Raw genomic sequence first — 20107 nt, 5'->3', positions numbered from 1 at the left:
AATTAACCATTATTACTTACCTATCCCTTTAAATAAATGATTCCACGCAATATCCTCGGAAATGTTCTATCAGTTACAATGTAACAAAGTTATTACAATGTAACAACTTTGTTACATTGTAACTACGCCGCACCCGACGACGTCACTCGCCGCTCACCCGCCGCACGGACCCGACAGAGCTCTGAGCTATAGCTCAGAGCTCTCGAAAGCATCTTTGTATTTGGGCTCCAAGGAGCCCCATTGGTCCTTAGCAGACCAATGGGGTTCCTTCTGATTTGAAGGAACCCCATTGGTCTGCTAAGGACCAATGGGGCTCCTTGGAGCCCAAATACAAAGATGCTTCTCAGAGCTCTGAGCTATAGTTCAGAGCTCTGTCGGGTCCGTGCAGGACGCTAAGTCCCCGCCAGCTCCGCTGCCCTCCCCGCCTCTCCCACATGTCACCCACATGTCACCCACATGTGGGTGACATGTGGGTGACAGATGTGAGCGGGGTGGACAGCGGGAGCTGGCGGGGACTTAGCGTCCTGCAAGGACGCGTAAGTGTATGCGGCGGGTGAGCGGCGAGTGACGTCGGGTGCGGCGTAGTTACAATGTAACAAAGTTGTTACATTGTAATAACTTTGTTACATTGTAACTGATAGAACATTTCCGAGGATGTTGCGTGGGATCATTAATTTAAATGGACAGGTAAGTAATAATGGTTAATTAAGAATATTAAAGGACTTTTTTCGTGGTTATGTTTTTTGTTCAATTAAAATACTTTTTCTATGTGTTTGTGTGTTTATTTACTTTTAACTCTTAAAGGAAATGGGTAAGGGGTACAAGTACCTCTATACTCATTTCTCCTGGGAGGGGGGGTGGGCATCTGGGGGACCCCTTTTTAAAGGGGACTCCCAGATTCCACCATGAACCCCCCACCCAGGAAATCGCGGCCTCCACCTCCACCGCCCATCGGAGGTGGAGAAGAGCCCCTTGTCCTTGGATTGGACAAGGGCTCGGAGGGGGAGGGGAAAGCTTGGCTACCCCTCCCCTTCCGAGACCCCCCAATCCATGGACCATGCGGGCTGGTATAGTCAGGGTGCGGAGCCCCACGCGGCCGGTGCTCCGCATTCTGGCTATCCCAGCCTGCATGGGGGACAAGGGGTTAAAGAGGTCTGGGAGGGGGGACCCCACGTCGTTTTTTTTTTATATTTCCCACACTCAGAACGAAGTAAGTAAAACTCTTCCCACTTGGGGGAATCTATGAAAATAATACACTATTGTTACCTGTGCAAAAAAAACTGACATTTTCCGCATTTAAAAGACATTTTTTCCCTTGAAACTTAAAAATCGATTTTCTCAAAAACTATAAGGTCTTTTTGAAAAAAAAAATGTTCCTCTTATTCCCACTGATCCCCTTAATATACCCTGGGAATTTGGTGTTCCTAAACTTTAAGCAGGCTTTGCTATTAACCGTTAAAGTCGGCGGGTTTTTAAATGTATACATTTTTACTTTGAAACTTTAACATCGATTTTCTCAAAAACTATAAGGTCTTTTTGAAAAAAAAAGTTTTCCTCTTATTCCTCCTGATCTCCTTAATATATTCTCCAAATTTGAGGCTCTTAGCATTTAAGGGGGCTTTGCTATTAACCTTTAAAGTCGGCGGCTTTTTTATATTATACGGAGCGTTACGGTTTAACGCGAAATTACGGTAGCGTTTAATGCGAAATTACGGCATGAACAAATAACCATTGTAATGCGAAAATTACGCGAAAATTACGCTTGCGCGAAATTTCGCGAAATCCTTCTTCATTACGATTATGTACTTACGGCCATAATCGTAATTACACTAATTACGCGAAATTTCGCGAAATCGTAATTAGGTCATTACGCTCATCTCTAGTCCTACCCAATAGGCAGCAAAACAAAGCTACGAAAAATATACTAACAGCAGCTATCTAGTCCAGTAAGCTGTAGAAAGCAATAATCTAACAAGGAAAAGGGAAAAATTACACAAGTTGAACTCCTCAGCCAAAAATACTATAAAGTAGTACTTGTGTTTGCCAGGTCAATCTGAGAGACCCCATTTGTATAAGCGCTTTGAGTCCTATGGGAGAAAAGCGCTATAGAAATGTTATTGTATTGTATTGTATATCATCCCTAAATATGTTCTTTTTCGACCTACCGTCCCAATCTGTTAAATATTTGCTCAAATAGGACGTCCCTTTGTTTCCAGTTTCAAGCAAACTACTGATTCCTTTCCTCGGATGGTGTATTTACATTTAAAGTCTAATTTAAAGGGATACTGTAGGGGGGTCAGGGGAAAATGAGTTGAACTTACCCGGGGCTTCTAATGGTCCCCCGCAGACATCCTGTGCCCGCGCAGCCACTCACCGATGCTCCGGCCCCGCCTCCGGTTCACTTCTGGAATTTCAGACTTTAAAGTCTGAAAACCACTGCGCCTGCGTTGCCGTGTCCTCGATCCCGCTGATGTCATCAAGAGCGCACAGCGCAGGCCCAGTATGGTCTGTGTCTGAGCAGTACACTCCTGGTGACATCAGCGGGAGTGAGGACATGGCAACGCAGGCGCAGTGGTTTTCTGACTTTAAAGTCAAAAATTCCAGAAGTGAACTGGAGGCGGGGCCGGAGCATCGGTGAGTGGCTGCGCGGGCACAGGATGTCTGCGGGGGACCATTAGAAGCCCCGGGTAAGTTCAGCTCATTTTCCCCCGACCCCCTACAGTATCCCTTTAAGGAATAAAATGCATTATAGTTTTGAATAATATTAGATTCTTTTGATATTTCTTTTTTCTTTCTTACTTTCATTTTTTTTTTTTTTTTGCTTGTTATGTTAAGATTATTGTAGGTACAACACCAAAATACAATCTAATCATTGGATCTAAATAAGGTCTAAAAGCCTAAGGGGCCCATACACTGGACAATTTCAGCCATCGATCAATTGATCGATTCAATGGAATCGATCGGAAATTATTACTATCAAATCCATCGATCGATTTGCGGCCGATTTCGATCGATTTCTGGCAGCAGATTGATGGCCCATAGAGTTGAATTGGATCTAACAGTCCAATAATGCATTTAGATCGATTTCCAATAGATTTCCAGTAGATTTCAGCCTGAAAGCTATTGGAAATTGTTCCTAGTGTGGGGCACACATCAGATAGAGTCCTGTTGGATTCGACTTGACAGGCATCTGACAGAAATGTATTTGATGGTCGAATCTGTTGCAAATATGTAAGTGTATGGCCACCTTTAAAGGCAACCAGAGACACTAGAACATTTGCCATTTGCTGGTGGTCCACAGGTCTAGCCTCTTGCAACCCCCCCTCCCTCCGCGCCCCCCCCCTCGACCCCGGTGGCCGCCGCTGCGGTTACCTTAGCTGGTGGCCGCGTCCTCTCTTATATTCCCCTCTCCTGCATGTGCGCCCCGCGACTGCTGTGATGAGGCAGAAGCAGGAGAGCGGCTTCCTGGGGGGGGCGTATGCTGGGGCAACTATAATGGGACGCTATACTACCCATACTGGGGCACTATACTAGCTATACTGGGGCACTATACTAGCCGTACTGGGGCAACTAAACCAAACTCCCTATATTAATGCAACTATTCTCTCTCTCTCTCTCTCTCTCTCTCTCTCTCTCTCTGATTTTTTGCCATTGAAGGTGATTTTTGGCTTCCGCTCGCATATCTGAACTAATTATCCGCCCGGATTTCGGATTTCAGATGGAAAATCCGAGTTTGTTGGATAGAACTATTCGAATTTTAAAAAATATCCGAATTGCTATTCAAAGTTCGGATAGTGGAAAAAGTTTGGATTATCTGGGTAGTTTGGATACCCAAATATTGGATGAGCACCACTGCTTCTAATTATCTAAGGGTGAAGATGGGTCAAATCAAGGTTGACATTAAAAATCCAACTGGCCCCCATTGTTGTGTAGTTGCAATTAAAGATATTTTGGTTCTAGTTTGCTCTTTGAAAGTTGTCTAAACTTTGGTTTTCATTAGCCGATTATCCATGTATTGTTGTTTCAGATTAATCGTCATCGAAGGAACCACTCTCAACACTACGGGTCAGAGAACCGAATTTCTAAAGATATCCTAGTAAGTTTCTCAATCTTTGAAAGTAAATGAAGCTCAGGTAACACCCGACTGTCACCTCAGGGGCTCGATGGCCCATTTAGGCTCGGTCAACACTTGTCTAGTTGCAAAACGGATCCATTTCAAAAGAATCACTTTTTCTGAAAACTGATGCAAAACTGATCAATTTTTCAAATTGTTGTCCTTTTGTAGCATACGTTTCCAGTCCGTTTAAACGTATGTCCTTTCTTCATGTGTGTTTCTATTGGATAAAGGCAGCCATACACTGGTCGATTTGTCATTAGATCGACCAGCTGACAGATCCCTATTTGATCAAATCTGATCAGAGAGGGATCGTATAGCTGCCTTTACTGCAAACAGATTGTGAATTGATTTCAGCCTGAAACCGATCACAATCTGTTGAGCATCTCCTGCCGCCTGTGCAAACCCCGTATACATTACCTGAAGCTGGCTCCCGGGCGTCTTCTCCACGCTGCACCGCACCGCTCTGTTCTTGCTCCATCCCGGCGCTTCCTGTGTCACTCCGTGACCAGGAAGTTCAAATAGAGCACCCTCTATTTGAACTTCCTGGTCACTGCAGTGACACAGGAAGCGCCGGGATGAAGCCGGAACAGAGCGGTGCAGCGCGGAGAAGACGCCCGGGAGCCAGCGTCAGGTAATGTATACCTGATCGGATCGGCCGCCGCTAGCGACGCGCACCCTACCGGCGGGCGATCGAGGGTAATTTCGCGCACGGCGCGATCGACGGACCGATCCGATTTCGGGAGGAAATCGGATCGGCGGGTGCGTTTAGCGCGAACGATTGGCAGCAGATTCGATCCCAGGATCGAATCTGCTGTCGAAACGGCCGCGGATCGGGCCAGTGTATGGCCACCTTAAGAGTTGATGCTGAGGGGAGGAGCAGGCAGTAGGCAATCCGTTTTTAATTCTGTTTTGTGTGCAAAAGTTCTCTGTGTAGAGGGAGATCCATTGTGGTTGTGTAGCCTTTCACTACCCCTCCGTGTCCATGAAAAACCTGCAAATCCGTACTTTCCATTCAGTTTTTCAAAATGGATCCCACGGATCCATTTTTTTAAAGTGTGTGAAGACGGCTGCTATTTTAAGCATTGGTGTCCGTGGCTCCGGTTTTGATCCGGTCCAAAAAGTGGAGCCACTGATAAGTTTCTTAAACAAGTGTGGACAGATCCTAATAACAGCATGTAAAGATGAAAAGTGAGAGGCCCCTCTCACAACGGTGTGTTGCATTACCCTGTGTTTACCGGTTAATGCTACACCAGTGTAAGTCTTAGGGGCATTTCATATCTGTGCGATGCGGCAGAAGTGACGTTTTTGCCGCATGGCCGACGCTAGCACATCAGTGCGTTGGTGGCTAAGTTGTGTGGCAACGTGCAGTGACTGGAAGTCATGTAAGTCTATGGAATTCACATTTTTTTTTCACATTCGTGTTGCAGCGCACAAGAGCAGAAGTGTACCTTGTCAATACACTTCTGCGCAATTCAAACATTGGCCACAGGAAGTGAGCACTAGAGAGCCTTAATGTCTGCTTGGCTTGCAGCCAGAATGGAGATCACTGCGCACTGCCGCAGTAGTCTCCAGAGGTTTTTTTGGGTGTTCCAGTGCAATCAGCTGATCGCACCGCATGGCAACATCAGATTGGCAGTGTGAAACCAGCCTAAGGTGCCAGTAGGGAAATGAGGTCCGTCGTCACCTCCCGCTGGGCGGATTTTCAGCAGACAGCACAGTGTGTGTACAGTCTGTCGGTGGACTGATAAGGCTGTTTCTGAACGGTCTGTCAGACGTCTGTACGAGCCTTTACTCAGTAAGTAACTCAGTAGTGAAGTCAAGATAAGTAGACATTCCCCCACAAGTCACAACTACTTGCTAGTTACCAACTTTATGACTATTATTATTAACATATATATATATATATATATATATATATATATATATATATATATATATATATATATATACAGGGGAGGACTGGGACCTTTTGGCCTGGGGGAAAACACAAATTAGAGGCCCATTTTTACAGCAGCCCAGCCCAAATGACATCACACACGTGCCCCATGAGCTATATTCCAGTAGTGGGAGAGAGATGAGAATAGCCTGAGATGGATCAGAGAGCTTATCTGTATTGCAGCCAAATCACACAGAGGCTATTTGCCTAATATCAATCCTGTACCTGCCAGTCTCTCACACAAGTCCTGAAAGCAGCCCCTTTAGAGTCTAGGGACTGTCTAACAGCAGACGTCCTGAAGTCTAGGGACTGTCTGCCAGCAGCCCTTCTAGAGTCTAGGGACTGTTTTCAAGCAGCTCCTATGGAGTATAGGGATTGTCGAGTACTTTTCAACCTAGACAATACCTTATGTAGCTGTGCACATGCAGTCATTTTAACAATGGTGAGAGACCAAACAGATTTGTTCCCACAGACCCTGCAGGCAAGCCTTTACTCTGTATCATGCTATGTATGTTTACCAGCTTGCCCACCCTCTAATTGCTCTGTAATTGGGTATTTATTTGCCTCAGCCAGCCTAGTGGTTCACATTGCCTTATACAAAAACATGAATGCACCAGGCACTGTACCAGCCCTAAATCATTAAATGAGAGGCAGCCTGGGGGGAAATCGCCTCCCTTCCCCCCTGGCCAGTTCTCCCCTGTATGTATATATATATATATATATATATATATATATATATATATATATATATATATATACATACATACATACATACATACATACATACATACATACAGAACAGAGTACATAGTCCTATCACTTAACTGTCCCCCCTCGCAATCTAATCCCTACCACAGTCATTTGTCCATCATAGTGGGAAAGCCATCATCATCATCATAGGGGAGAGCCAATCAACTTATCAGTATATTTTGGGGATGTGGGAGGAAACCGGAGTGCCCAGAGTAAAGCATTCAGACACAGGAAGAACATACCAACTTTGTGCAGATGGTGCCTTGGTTGGGGTTCAAATCAGGGACCCAGAGCTGGGAGGCGAGAGTGCTATCCACTGCACCATCTGTTTCCATGCAAATACAGCACGTCACAATGAATGTAAAAATTAAACTCTTCCGGTAGTACTTGCATCGCAATGCATGGTACCACAATACCATTCATTCTTAACAGGCTCGATTCACAAACGGGTGCTAAGTGTTAGCACGCCTTTTGAAAAGGCCCTTAGAATGCCTAAAGGGCTTTAGGAGTAGGACGCGCTAAGCTTCGCACACTAAGTTAGCACGCGCAACGTATAGCGCCACCGTGGTGTGTGCATAACGGCGCACTGGGTACACCCATAACGTTGCACCGGGTGCGCCCGAAGCATTGCACGGCGTGACAATTCGGGCGCACACGGTGCTAAACTTTGCGTGCGATGAGTAAAAGCTGTGGTCGTGCTAACTACTCAGCACTGTAGTTAGCATGCCTAAAGCTTTTAGGCGTGCTAACGTAATCAGCATGCTTTTGTGAATTGAGGCCAACATGTTTTTACCATGTAATTCAATGCATCCTAGAGCAGCAACAAGCACATCTGAATGCTCCCATTATGGGAACTTTGCATTGTGATGCTTGATGATTATAACTTGCATTATAATAATGTACCATGGTGCGCAGTTTGAAAGTACTCCAAAAGAATGTTATACTTTGGTGATGCAAATTTTGCACTTTTTGCAGTACAGGTAGTCCCCAACTAACGAACACCCGACAGTTACTAACCAGACAGTTACTAATAACCCATAGTTACGAACGACAGGAAAATGGGAACAAGTCATTTTTTTTTTCAAATAGACCTTATAGTTTTTGAGAACATCAATGCAAAAAAATTAAAAGAAAAATATTTTATTTTTAGACTCAATAAAAATGACTTTTTGTTGTGGTAAACTATGCAATAGAGAGTTCCAAGTTCTGCATACACATTTTACACATTTTACAGTAGACCTTAGATCCAGCCTAGTCTAAAAGGTCACAGAAGGAGGCACAAAGGGGTTCTTGGGTCAAAGGTGGTACAGAGGGGCACAGTAGTGCAGAGGTACACAGTGGTGGCACAGATGGAGGGAACGGGGACAGAGGTGACAGTGGAGGGCAGAGGTGGTGCAGAGGGGGGTAATGAAGGCAGGGGGAAACAGAGGTTACACAGAGAGGGACATTGGAGGCACAGGGGGGCACAGAGGATACAGGGGACAGAGAGGCACTGTGTTCCGACTGAAGAACGGATTCAGGTTAAGAACGAACACACAGTACCCATCTCGTTTGTTCACCGGGGACTACCTGTATTTAGGTTCAAATACGAACATCTTTAACTTCATTGTAAATTAAAACAAAATAATTGTTTTGTTTTTGTTTATTTGTGGGATTTGTTTTTTTTTTTGAGGATATGCAGTACGTTTTTATTTTTTATTTTAATGAAACGTTTAAAAATAAGTAGGCATATTATTCAGGAGTATTTGGAAAAATTAGTTAAAAAACATTTCATTCAATTCCGAATATGGAAGTTTATCAGATGGATCACGAAGTACTTTGATGTAAATTTAGACCTGTTTTTCTGTGTTTTTCCCCCCCAATAGCAAACGTGGGCGTTCTGTTAATTATGTTAACTCCAATTAATTATACTTATGTTTGATCTATTTCTACAGATGAATGAATTTCAACACATATGTACAGATAAAAGGCTATGTGTTACTTTAAAAAAAAAAAAAATAATCATATATATATATATATATATATATATATATATATATATATATATATATATATATATATATATATTTGGAAAGGTAGGCAAAGTGTAAAGAAACCGACACTGCTTCTTAGGCTATTTATTCTTGCATATTGATCAGATAAAAAACATCTTGCAAACATATAGAGTTGCACAATAAGTAAAAAACATACCCTTGGGGTTAAGGTAGCGTGGCTGGGTGGATCATGAGCGGTGGGTGCTCGGGTGCTGATACCTTACAGCCGGTTCACGCTGAATGCGCTTCTACGGAGGCTGCCCCCTTGTTTTTTATCTGATCAATATGCAAGAATAAATAAAATCAATGACGTTTTTGCCGCATGGCAAAACTCCATTCTCCCACATGCCACTATTTAACATCAACTCGTCTGTAGGATGCCTCACATGTTGTCCCGGAATTTATTTTTTTTACTGCTGGCATCAGCAATAGTGCCGTCGTTCCAACTATGCTTTGTGACCACACACCTTTGGGTGCAGAGCTGTGTTTATTTAGTAACTGTACAACTCCTAATTAAAAGTACCCTTCAAATTCCCCTTCATACTCACCTATATGGGGTCCTTGAGTACAACTACTACCACAACACCCGCTGGTGTACTGTTCGGCTCCGAGCAATTAACCACCCTGCATCTCACAATGGTACGCCTATGGCAAGCTAGTGTAGTGAAGGAAAGTGAGTGGTGTTTGCATTGCACAATGCTCCCAGAAGACACTGCAGGAAGCATAGGCCACTGCAATGATGTAGCTGCTCACCTACAGTGGGCATCAGGAACCTGACAGGAAGTCCTGTGTGACATCAGTTTTCTTAGGCGCCCGTTGGCTCCACTCCTTGCTGGTATCAGCACTCTATTGACCTTATGAACTGGCTACGAGCCTTGAAATGTGTTGTCTTAGTGCTCAATAAAAGTATTATTCTAATTGAATTCAATTTGAGTTGTCTCTGTTAAGTTAGGCACTAGGCACACTCATCTTTATTTTTATGGATATTATTATTGGTTACTCCCATGAGTTGAGTTAGGTACTATCTCACTGCATACATCGGGCACCTCCTACCACTATGTATCTCAGCTAGCCACCCAATTGGGCTCTATTGTACCTTTATGATTTATTCATAAACCCTATGATAGTTTTTCGGGAGCAGCAACCAACGTGATTGTCACAAGGCCGAGTGGGGACAGTCTTTCCCACACGCAGAGAGTGGTTGCTTGGATAGCAACCATGACTTGTGAGTACCTTTTTTTATGCACTGTTACTTCCTGCTAAATATCCTAATGTACTACACTATATTGGGTTTCCGGTGTCCCTGTGCTTCCTTCCTCTCTCTATATATTCCCTGTGTGACATCATCACGTGCTGTAAGTTCGTCAATATCGGGACTTTAGTGGAGTATGGAGGCTGGATAGGGTGGAGGAACCCAAGAAGATGGACAGGACCACCAATTCCTAAACATCTGTTGTATCCAAAACATTTTCAGTACCTAGTGTAATAAACTAAAACAATAAACACATAAAATATACACCCCTCAAACCATAATCTGCTACCAGTGCAGACGATGACATGAACGACTTGATGAACACCATGAAGCGCTGCAAAATACATCACCGATTTATAAATGACTAAAATAAATAATGTTGCCGGGATATACCGTCACTCTAATTATGCAAATAAATTCCTCAGCCCTAGTTTGGTAGATTACTAGAAACAATGGCAACTGTTCCTCCTGCGTCCTTTGCATCTAATTGTTTGAGTGAAAAGCTATCTGGTCGCCCGCGGATGTTTTTCCTGGTTATTTAGTTAACCTTCCTTCAGCTGCACAGACGCAAGAAGGGCAACAATTGAAAGGAGTGATGGAAATTCTTCCAGGCAGGTTGAGCACGGCGCAGAGAGGAACACGGCGGAAACATGTGCAGATTACTTACAATTCAAGCATCTGTCTAATGAAGCTCCGCGAGGCTATTTTGATACATTTAGACTCTAATACAGGGGAACAAGACATGAACTGCCTTCCATAAAAAGTGCGAATGTATCTGCAGGCAAAGGAGCAGAAGTTATAAAAAAAAACAAAAGTATTAAGTGAATAGTTTGCAACTCTAATCTGAAACGCGGTGAGTTTGTTCGGAGTTTGATGTCGCGGGCCATCCAAATAAGTTATGGAGAACATTATCCAATCCGTACCTTACACCCACAAAGGCAGGAACTCCAGTGAAAATAATGTAATAAAAAAGTGCTTCATTTTTACAATAATTATGTATAAATGATTTAGTCAGTGTTTGGCCGTTGTAAAATATTTTAAATCCCTGATTTACATTCTGGCATTTATTACATGGTGACATTTTTACTGTTGGCAGGTGATGAAGCTGCTGCATGCTTTTTTTGCAGTTGGAAACAGCTGTAAACAGCTATTTCCCACAATGCAACAAGGTTCACAGACAGGAAACTGCCAGGAGTACCGCGGTCCTCAGAGTTTCTTGTGGGAGGGGTTTCACCACAATATCAGTCATACAGCGCCCCCTGATGGTCGATTTGTGAAAAGGAATAGATTTCTCATGTAAAAGGGGGGTATCAGCTACTGATTGGGATAAAGTTTAATTCTTGGTCGGAGTTTCTTTTTAAAGAGACTCTGAAGTCTAATTTTTTTACCTGCTTTTTCCTTATAATCCTGTTCAGCAGGGCTGGGCCGAGGCGAGAGAGGCTCCAGCCTCAGGGTTCAGTGTAGGAGGGGGCGCACAACTCACTCAGCTATTATTCCCCTATTGTGTTTGAAGCAGAGATAAATAAGAAAAGGGGATACATGGCAGTGGCTGCAAGCCAGATAACTAGAGATTAAGGTGTTGGGGGCCCTGGGGCGCCTCTTAGTCTAATAGCAATCAGTGTGTGATGGCTGGGGTGGGAGGGATGGAGGGGCACACTTTGTTGCATATGCCTTGATTGCTGGAGGACCTTGTCCCGGCTCTGCTGTTCAACATTATTTCCACACTAGATTCGCCGCATCCCCACAGCAGATGAATGTTTTAATGCAGTCAAACAGCCCTGCAAAGCTCCCGGGCTTCACAGGGCTTTTCTTCCTGGAAGAGACATAGCTTTGAGCTGTAGCTCTGCCTCCTCCGCAGTTAATCTCCTCTGATCGCCGCCTCTCCCTGCCCCTCTCGGTCTTCCTTTCACTGAGAAGGGCGGAGAGGAGGCAGAGATCCGTTGAGATTGATTGCGGAGAGGCAGAGCTACAGCGCTATGCTCAGCCTCTCCAGGGCAGCACAATCTGCGACCAGCAAAGTCGTAGAACTTTGTTGGTTCATTACACAGTAATAAATCATTCATCTGCCACAGGGATGCTGCAAATCAAGTGAGGCAATCATGTCGAACAGGATTATAAGGAAAAAGCTGGTAAAAAACAAGACTTCAGATTCTGTTTAAATGTAAGTGGAATAGAGCTGTAAAGTTAGCGGAATCGTTTTCGTGGTCAGCGCACAAGATGCGCACTGACACAGTGGAAACCCTCCACAAGCGTATAATTAGGTGAACCCAGGTTAGGTGCAATGCACCAGCAGAGGGCAATTCCCACCGGCAGATGGCGCTTGTGGAGTGCAGACGAGCACAGCCTCTGCACGGCCACAGATGCCAGTTGGGAATTGTACAGATCTAAAGCACTGCAAGGCTGAACAGCCCTTAAAGAGAAGAGCACAGAGATAGACTAAATGTGTGTTCCCCAAACTAGTCGCCACCCAGCGACGGTGAACACACATTCGCAGAAACAAAGCGGGCACGCAATCGCAAAAGAGAGACGATTGCCAGAAGTGACACAAGGCTAATCAGAACACGAGAGTAGCAAAGGCACAGCAAACAACAATAAAAGATAACGAAAATAACAAACGCTAGCTAAACGCGAACTCCGCACTCATTCGCAACAGCGAATGCGTTTACAGCGCGGTATCCACACGAAAAGCGCAACAGAGACAAGCACGCTACCCTAACTAGCCACAAATAACACAAAGGAGCACAAACAGACCAGACAGACAAATGAGGTAGCCAGTAGCAACCGCTGCTCCAGCTTACTCTCCAGAAACACTAACCAGAAGGATGCACAGCCGCTACCGCTAGAGGCTAGTGCGATCCAAACAAACAGACAGATGAGGTAGCCAGTAGCAACCGCTGCTCCAACTTACACTCCAGGAACACCGATCAGAAGGATCCACAGCCGCTACCGCTAGAGGCTAGTGCGATCCAGACAGATGAACAGGAGGGGCTACCAGTAGCAACCGCTGCTCTGGTTAGCACCCCCAGACAGACAGAACAATTTCCTGTCGACCACAGCTGACGACAGGACAATCGCAGCAGAGAGGGAACACAGACAAAACAGAAAAGCAACCTGACTGCACTAGAGGAGCTGCCTAGTGCAGTCCCAAGAATTACTCTAAGATAGAGTTTAGCAAACTAATAGGGCTGATACTCTAGGAGAGTTCATCAGAAACAAACCATGAAGGATGACCAGCAAAGGATTCTGGGAGAACATGGTATTTATACTGCCAGTCTTCAAAGGAGGCAGGTAGGCGATTTGCATAACGAATGTATGCAAATTCCTCAGCAGCAGAACGCGGTCTGAAACCTGCAAAGCAAAGACAGGTCTCTTTTCCAGAGACCTGCAGCCTTCAGACTTAAGGAATGGTCAAACAGCTGTCTGCCCGTGCAGCCAGCTGAGCGGATCATTACAAGAGCATGCTATTTGTAAAGAATGGCAGTCTGTGCATGGATTGCTCTTTTTTCCCCTGGATGGTCGCTCCCCTGGGTTTGTAATTTTGGGGAAATAAAAATAATATCTTCAAAGGTTTGTCTGGATACTTGTAAGGAGGGAGGCACCCAAGTGTAAAAATATATATAAACTTCTAATAGTTCTAAAGAATGAGAGGTAATCAGTTACCTCTCCTGACTACAAAAACACCAGTAGTACTGGAAAAGTATTTATTCAAAACACAAAATAGACAACTTGGGTCACGGGTACTAGTCTGCTTCCTCAGGTCAATAAACAGTGTATTGACCTGAGGAAGAGGGCTAGTACCCGTGAAACGTGTTGCCTATTTTATGTTTTGCATCATTACTTTTCAAGTGGATAAATATGTTTTCAGTCCTACTGGTGTTTTTGTAGTCAGGGGAGGTAAGAGATTAGATCAGTTTCATTTTAACTACTAGAAGTATATATATATATATATATATATATATATATATATATATATATATATATATATATATATATCTTTGCACTTGGGCACCTCCATCCTTACAAGTATTGAAATCAATAGGCTGCTTCCAATTCGCATGGTGGGAGGGACTCAAATCTGTTCAAATCAGAAAGGTGAACCTCCACCCTAGTAGAAACCTAGTTGCACTTACTATCTGCCTCATGCCCCCCTCAGTGAAATTTGAATCCCCCCTCTCTCTCCCCCCCTACCCCCGAAACATATTCTTGACCTTTTTCTCTGACCAATCCTCCTTCCTGATGCCCTACCCTAACTTCTCCTCCCCCTAAATGTTAACATTTTCCTACTCACTTGTACTGAACCTTAACCAACTCTTTCTTTTCATTGCCCTCACTTTGGCATCAGTGTTGGGGCCAGCACCTCAATACTACAAACAATGAGGCTGAGTAGCAGAGCACAACCCAGCACCACTCTGCTGATAACAGCTTTGTAGCCAGAAACCAGCATACAATCCACCAATCTGCCTGTTCTCCCAAAGTAATCATTTCTGGAATCTCTGTATTAGTAATGAGAACATATGGTTATTCTTGCTCTCTTTGCCAATATATTCTAAAAAAAAATGTCATTGTTTCAAAACTTTTTTTTTTGTAAAATGTAGTAATGTTGATGGGGCATGATAAACCATACTATCACAACATTGCTGATGTTTGTGAAGACAGCTATGAGTACATTATTGTCAATGTATTTTTTGCAAATATTTCCCCTCTATATGATTTTATGGTGAGATTGTGATAACTTTCCACTCTTTTTCCCTAAATGGCCTTAAAATTGTCCCCCATTTCAAAGCTTTGCTGTGTTTCAGTGTTTGTTTGAACTGTTTAGAAGTGTCTTGTTAGCTGATGGCAGCATACCTGTGTCTTCTTTGAACTGGCAGTGGATCACCAGAACCATGATTCCCCTCCCTCAGGGGTCCATATTGCTACAATTTTCAGGTTTTATATGTAAACAGAGTGGCTAGCAATGGAAATGCATGCAAAGCTATCCATACCTGCTTTATAGCTTTAACTTGATTTTTGTTCTTTTTTTTTTAGCCTCTCTGATAAATCGCTCATCAACCCCTCCCATCTGAAGAGTCATGCTGTCTCATCCCCGTGTACAGAGACTAGCTCACCCCACAAGACAGTACTGAACTCACAGAGCAACTGTCTTGTCTCTTCATGCAAGAGAGAAGACAGCATGACTTATTATAAAGGTGGGAGTGAGCAGGAGAATACGCAGAGAGAGCTGCAGATCCTACCAAGCTATGCTCTAATTTTTAACACAGTTTACAGTTGGCTAGATTAGGAAGGTAAAAACAGCAACCACACTAGTAGTATACACTTCTCTTTCAGTATATATTTTAGTGGAGTCATATACTTGGGTCCGCTACAGGGCTGCTTTAATAAATAGAGATCAGGTTTGCATGATCACTTATATTCTTCAATGGTCTTCTGCACAGCAGAAGTTTAGTAAATCAGGCCTTAGGTAACAATTCCTTTTTGTGTTTGAAAAATATAGCTAAACTAGAATCTCGTTTTTTTAACAGGTAAGCCAAACCAAAGAGGGTATTTTATATAAAACCAAGATAGCGGACAAAGGGAAGAAATTAAGGTAATGTGCCATTCCATAAACATCATGTCGCCAGTTAAGCCCATTTTGGAACAGCATGGACATTCTGCATCTGGTTATCGGCTAAGAGCGTTATCAAGTGAAACTGCTCCCAAAGGACTCACTAAAGTCTGCTTATTTAGTTATATAGTATACTGCCATCTAGAGTTTCTTCTCGAGAATACAGCAGATGCTTACATATAGCCATTATTACACATCTTTTTCTGCACGTTGTTTATCTTGCTGCACAATATGTAATGCTTTAAGGCCTTGCTCACACTATATGCACCCCTGTGAAGATTAATACTAAGTGTGTAGTGTGCAATCTGGAAGGACATAAGACAGATGCGTACAAAGCAATGCCTGACAAGGTTCATGCATATTTATCTGCAGCACAGCACACTACCTATTAATTTAACTGGACTGGGTCAGCGCTGCGCCAGATAGAAGCTGAGTGACCATCCGCTGAGGTGCAATACACGGTCATCTAACATATAATCATATATATATCTCACTAATATTATAAATGCGAAAATTTGGATGTTTGTTACTCAATCACTCAACAATGGCTGAATGGATTTGAATGAAATTTGGCACACACATAGCACATTACCTTGAATAACATATATGATACTTTTTATCCCCATAATCAAAAAGTGGACGGAGACAAATACAAATTTCACCGGGCAAATGTAAACTGCAGCCATTTTTACACTGTTAATGGTTACATAGTTACATAGTTACATAGTTATTTTGGTTGAAAAAAGACATACGTCCATCGAGTTCAACCAGTATAAAGTACAACACCAGCCTGCTCCCTCACATATCCCTGTTGATCCAGAGGAAGGCGAAAAAACCCTTACAAGGCATGGTCCAATTAGCCCCTAAAGGGAAAAATTCCTTCCCGACTCCAGGTGGCAATCAGATAAAATCCCTGGATCAACATCATTAGGCATTACCTAGTAATTGTAGCCATGGATGTCTTTCAACACAAGGAAAGCATCTAAGCCCCCTTTAAATGCAGGTATAGAGTTTGCCATAACGACTTCCTGTGGCAATGCATTCCACATCTTAATCACTCTTACGGTAAAGAACCCTTTCCTAAATAAATGGCTAAAACGTTTTTCCTCCATGCGCAGATCATGTCCTCTAGTCCTTATGAGAAGGCCTAGGGACAAAAAGCTCATCCGCCAAGCTATTATATTGCCCTCTGATGTATTTATACATGTTAATTAGATCCCCTCTAAGTCGTCTTTTCTCTAGACTAAATAAACCCAGTTTATCTAACCTTTCTTGATAAGTGAGACCTTCCATCCCACGTATCAATTTTGTTGCTCGTCTCTGCACCTGCTCTAAAACTGCAATATCTTTTTTGTAATGTGGTGCCCAGAACTGAATTCCATATTCCAGATGTGGCCTTACTAGAGAGTTAAACAGGGGCAATATTATGCTAGCATCGCGAGTTTTTATTTCCCTTTTAATGCATCCCAAAATTTTGTTAGCTTTAGCTACAGCGGCTTGGCATTGAGTACGATTATTTAACTTGTTGTCAATGAGTACTCCTAAGTCCTTCTCCAAGTTTGATGTCCCCAGCTGTATCCCATTTATTTTGTATGGTGCTAGACCATTAGTACATCCAAAATGCATGACTTTACATTTGTCAACATTGAATTTCATCTGCCATGTATGTGCCCATATAGCCATCCTATCCAAATCCTGTTGCAATATGACACTATCTTCCTGAGAGTTGATGATTCTGCACAATTTTGTATCATCTGCAAAAATAGCAACAAAATGGTATGGCTCTCAAACTTTGCACAGTTGGTCACTGGGTGACTGGGATTACTATTCAGAAAAGTGGGTGGACCCTACAAAAGCCAATCAAAATTCACTTATTGATTTTTAAGGGGAAATTTTAATTACTGCCATTCTTGCACTGTTAATGGCACAAGCCTCAAACCTGGTACAGTTGGTCATTGGGTGACTGCGGTTCAAATTCAGAAAAGAGGTAGAGCCACAGCCAATCAGACTTGTTTCCTTTCAATGCAAAATATTGATGCCAAAAAACCACAAAGCTCACAAACTAGGTCTTTGAGTAATTAAGTAATTGTGTGTTAGGGCTGGAAAAAGTAGGCGGAGCCAACACCAGCCAAATACATACCCTGGCAACACCGGGCCATCAGCTTGTATGTATGTGTGTGTGTGTGTATATATATATATATATATATATATATATATATATATATATATATATATATATATATATATATATACTGTATATGTATATATACACTAAGTGGGCAAAACATTTGAGAAACTCCTTCTTTGAAAGTAAACTATTCCAACAGTGACGTAATAATACAGAGTTGATTATATAAGGACCGCTCAGCTTCAGGCGATGTAGTCATCATAGGAGTTCAAAAGTTCACAAATTTTAAGACAAAAGATTGAAGTGACTTTGAACGAGGGATGATCGTCAGCACAAGAAGAGCTGGTGATAGCATCTTTGAAATGACAGCTCTTTAACCTGCTGGGCGGTATGGACGAGCTTAGCTCGTCCATTATCGCCGGAGGCTGCCTCTCAGGCCCTGTTGGGCCGATTTTAATGAGATAAAAAGGAGCACACGCAGTCGGCACTTTGCCAGCCACGTGTGCTACCTGATCGCCGCCGCAGCGCGGCGATACACCATGTGCAGCGGCGAAAGAGGGTCCCCCCAGCCGCCCGAGCCCAGCGCAGCCGGACCAAACAGTTTCGGACAGCGCTAAGAGCTGGATCGGAGGCGGCTGACGTCCATGACGTCACTCCGCTCGTCGCCATGGCGAAGAGGAAAGCATAACAAGAAGGGCCGCTCATCGCTTATTTATTAAAAAAAAAACGTCCGGTCGCCAGGCTGGTTAAGCCCCCGTTCATACTGCATGCGTTGCCGTCCGGATTTTGGCAACATGTGCAGGAGGCCGACATGCAGGATATCAGACAGTGCATTGACTGCACTGTCTGATGTTCACACTGCATGCGTTCCGTACCAGTGCCGCCCGTCAACGCATGGTGCACGCATTTTTTAACAAAATCCGCAGCTGACCCATTCACTTTCAGTGAATGGGATCAGCCATGCAACACATACAAACGCGGATGGTGTGCGTTTGTATGTTTGTGCGTTTGTACGCCTTGGGTTCAGATTGCATGGCCATACCCGTTTGATGATGTGAACATGGCCTTAGGATTTTCTCACACAACAGTATCTTGGGTGTTTAGATAGTGGCAGTTGAGAACCAAAACTTAAAGTGATAAGGACTATTCTGGTCAAAAAAAGGCTGGTGAAAGAGAGAGATGAAAGGCGAGTAGCACGGACAGTTCGCAACAACAGCAGGGCATCACCAAGACAAATTACAGCTGAATTAAATGCAGGTGCATCACAAAGCATATCCCAATGCACAACAAGATGGACTTTGCAAAGGATGGGCTTTAGCAGCAGGAGACCATCAAGTGTGCCTTTGGTATGGCAAAAAAATAGGAAAAGATGCCTGTTGTGGGCCCTTGTCAGCATGCTCGATTGGTCTCAAATTAGTTTTAGGAACAACAATCAGAGTTTAACCTGCTTTCATGGCCAGTTCAGTCCCCTGACCTCACTCCTATTGAGCATTTGTGGGACAAAGTCGAAAGATCACTTCAAAGCTTGGAAACGCCGCCATCCAATCTGACCCAATCAAGAATCTGTGGCAAGATCTGAAAATTGCTTTTCACAAACGCTGTCCATCTAATCTGACTGAGCTGGAGCTGTTTTGCAAAGAAGAATGGGCAAGGATTTCTGTCTCTAGATGTGCAAAGCTGGTAGAGACCTACCCTAAAAGACTGGCAGCTGTAATTGCAGCAAAAAGTGGTTCTACAAAGTATTGACTCAGGGGGCTGAATAATTACGCACACCCCACTTTGCAGTTATTTATTTATTTGGCCCTGAGCACAGCTAAGTATTTAGTGAAGTTTCAAGTACTGTAGTTTATGAAAAAATGCAGTGGAAAATAAATAGCTATCATTTTAAAAATTACATTTAATATATTTTAGGGGAAGAAAGTTGTCAGTGATAAAGAGAGAGTGTCACCATGCAACGATTTCTTGGACAAGTTCATTACACAGATAAAATAATGTTTTCTCCCCGTCACCGGAGAGATACTGCAATGTAATATGCTATTCAGTCTGAGTGCTGCCATTTTAATAAACACCCAGGCTCACGGCACACAGAATTCTGTTACAGACCTGGAGATTTGAAAAAGACAGGGCTAAAACCGCTAATTTTCCACTGCTATGCTCTCAGCAGTGCCAACATAAATGGGAAGTGCAATAATTATGTGACAGTTTCTATCATTTACATACTGTATATTTAAAGGACCAGCGAAAGAAAGGAAGCAGTTAAAATCTAACAGAACCGACAGGTTTTGG

The 20107-nt window shown here is 43.3% G+C and overlaps 1 protein-coding gene across 2 annotated transcripts in view; it reads left to right on the top strand.

Moving 5' to 3' along the window:
• Positions 1 to 20107, top strand: part of ARHGAP15 (Rho GTPase activating protein 15) — an 862741-nt gene that overhangs the window by 125102 nt on the left and 717532 nt on the right. For both annotated transcript variants that reach the window (XM_068245872.1, XM_068245871.1), the window contains 2 exons: positions 4028 to 4096; positions 15611 to 15675. In XM_068245872.1, the coding sequence (XP_068101973.1) occupies positions 4028 to 4096; positions 15611 to 15675 (134 nt within the window). The remainder of the gene's footprint in view (positions 1 to 4027; positions 4097 to 15610; positions 15676 to 20107) is intronic.

Source organism: Hyperolius riggenbachi, chromosome 7, assembly GCF_040937935.1.
Source record: "Hyperolius riggenbachi isolate aHypRig1 chromosome 7, aHypRig1.pri, whole genome shotgun sequence".
NCBI classification, from domain to species: domain Eukaryota; kingdom Metazoa; phylum Chordata; class Amphibia; order Anura; family Hyperoliidae; genus Hyperolius; species Hyperolius riggenbachi.
The sequence above is the reverse complement of the archived record's forward strand: the minus strand, read 5'-3'. Positions and strand labels throughout refer to the sequence as shown.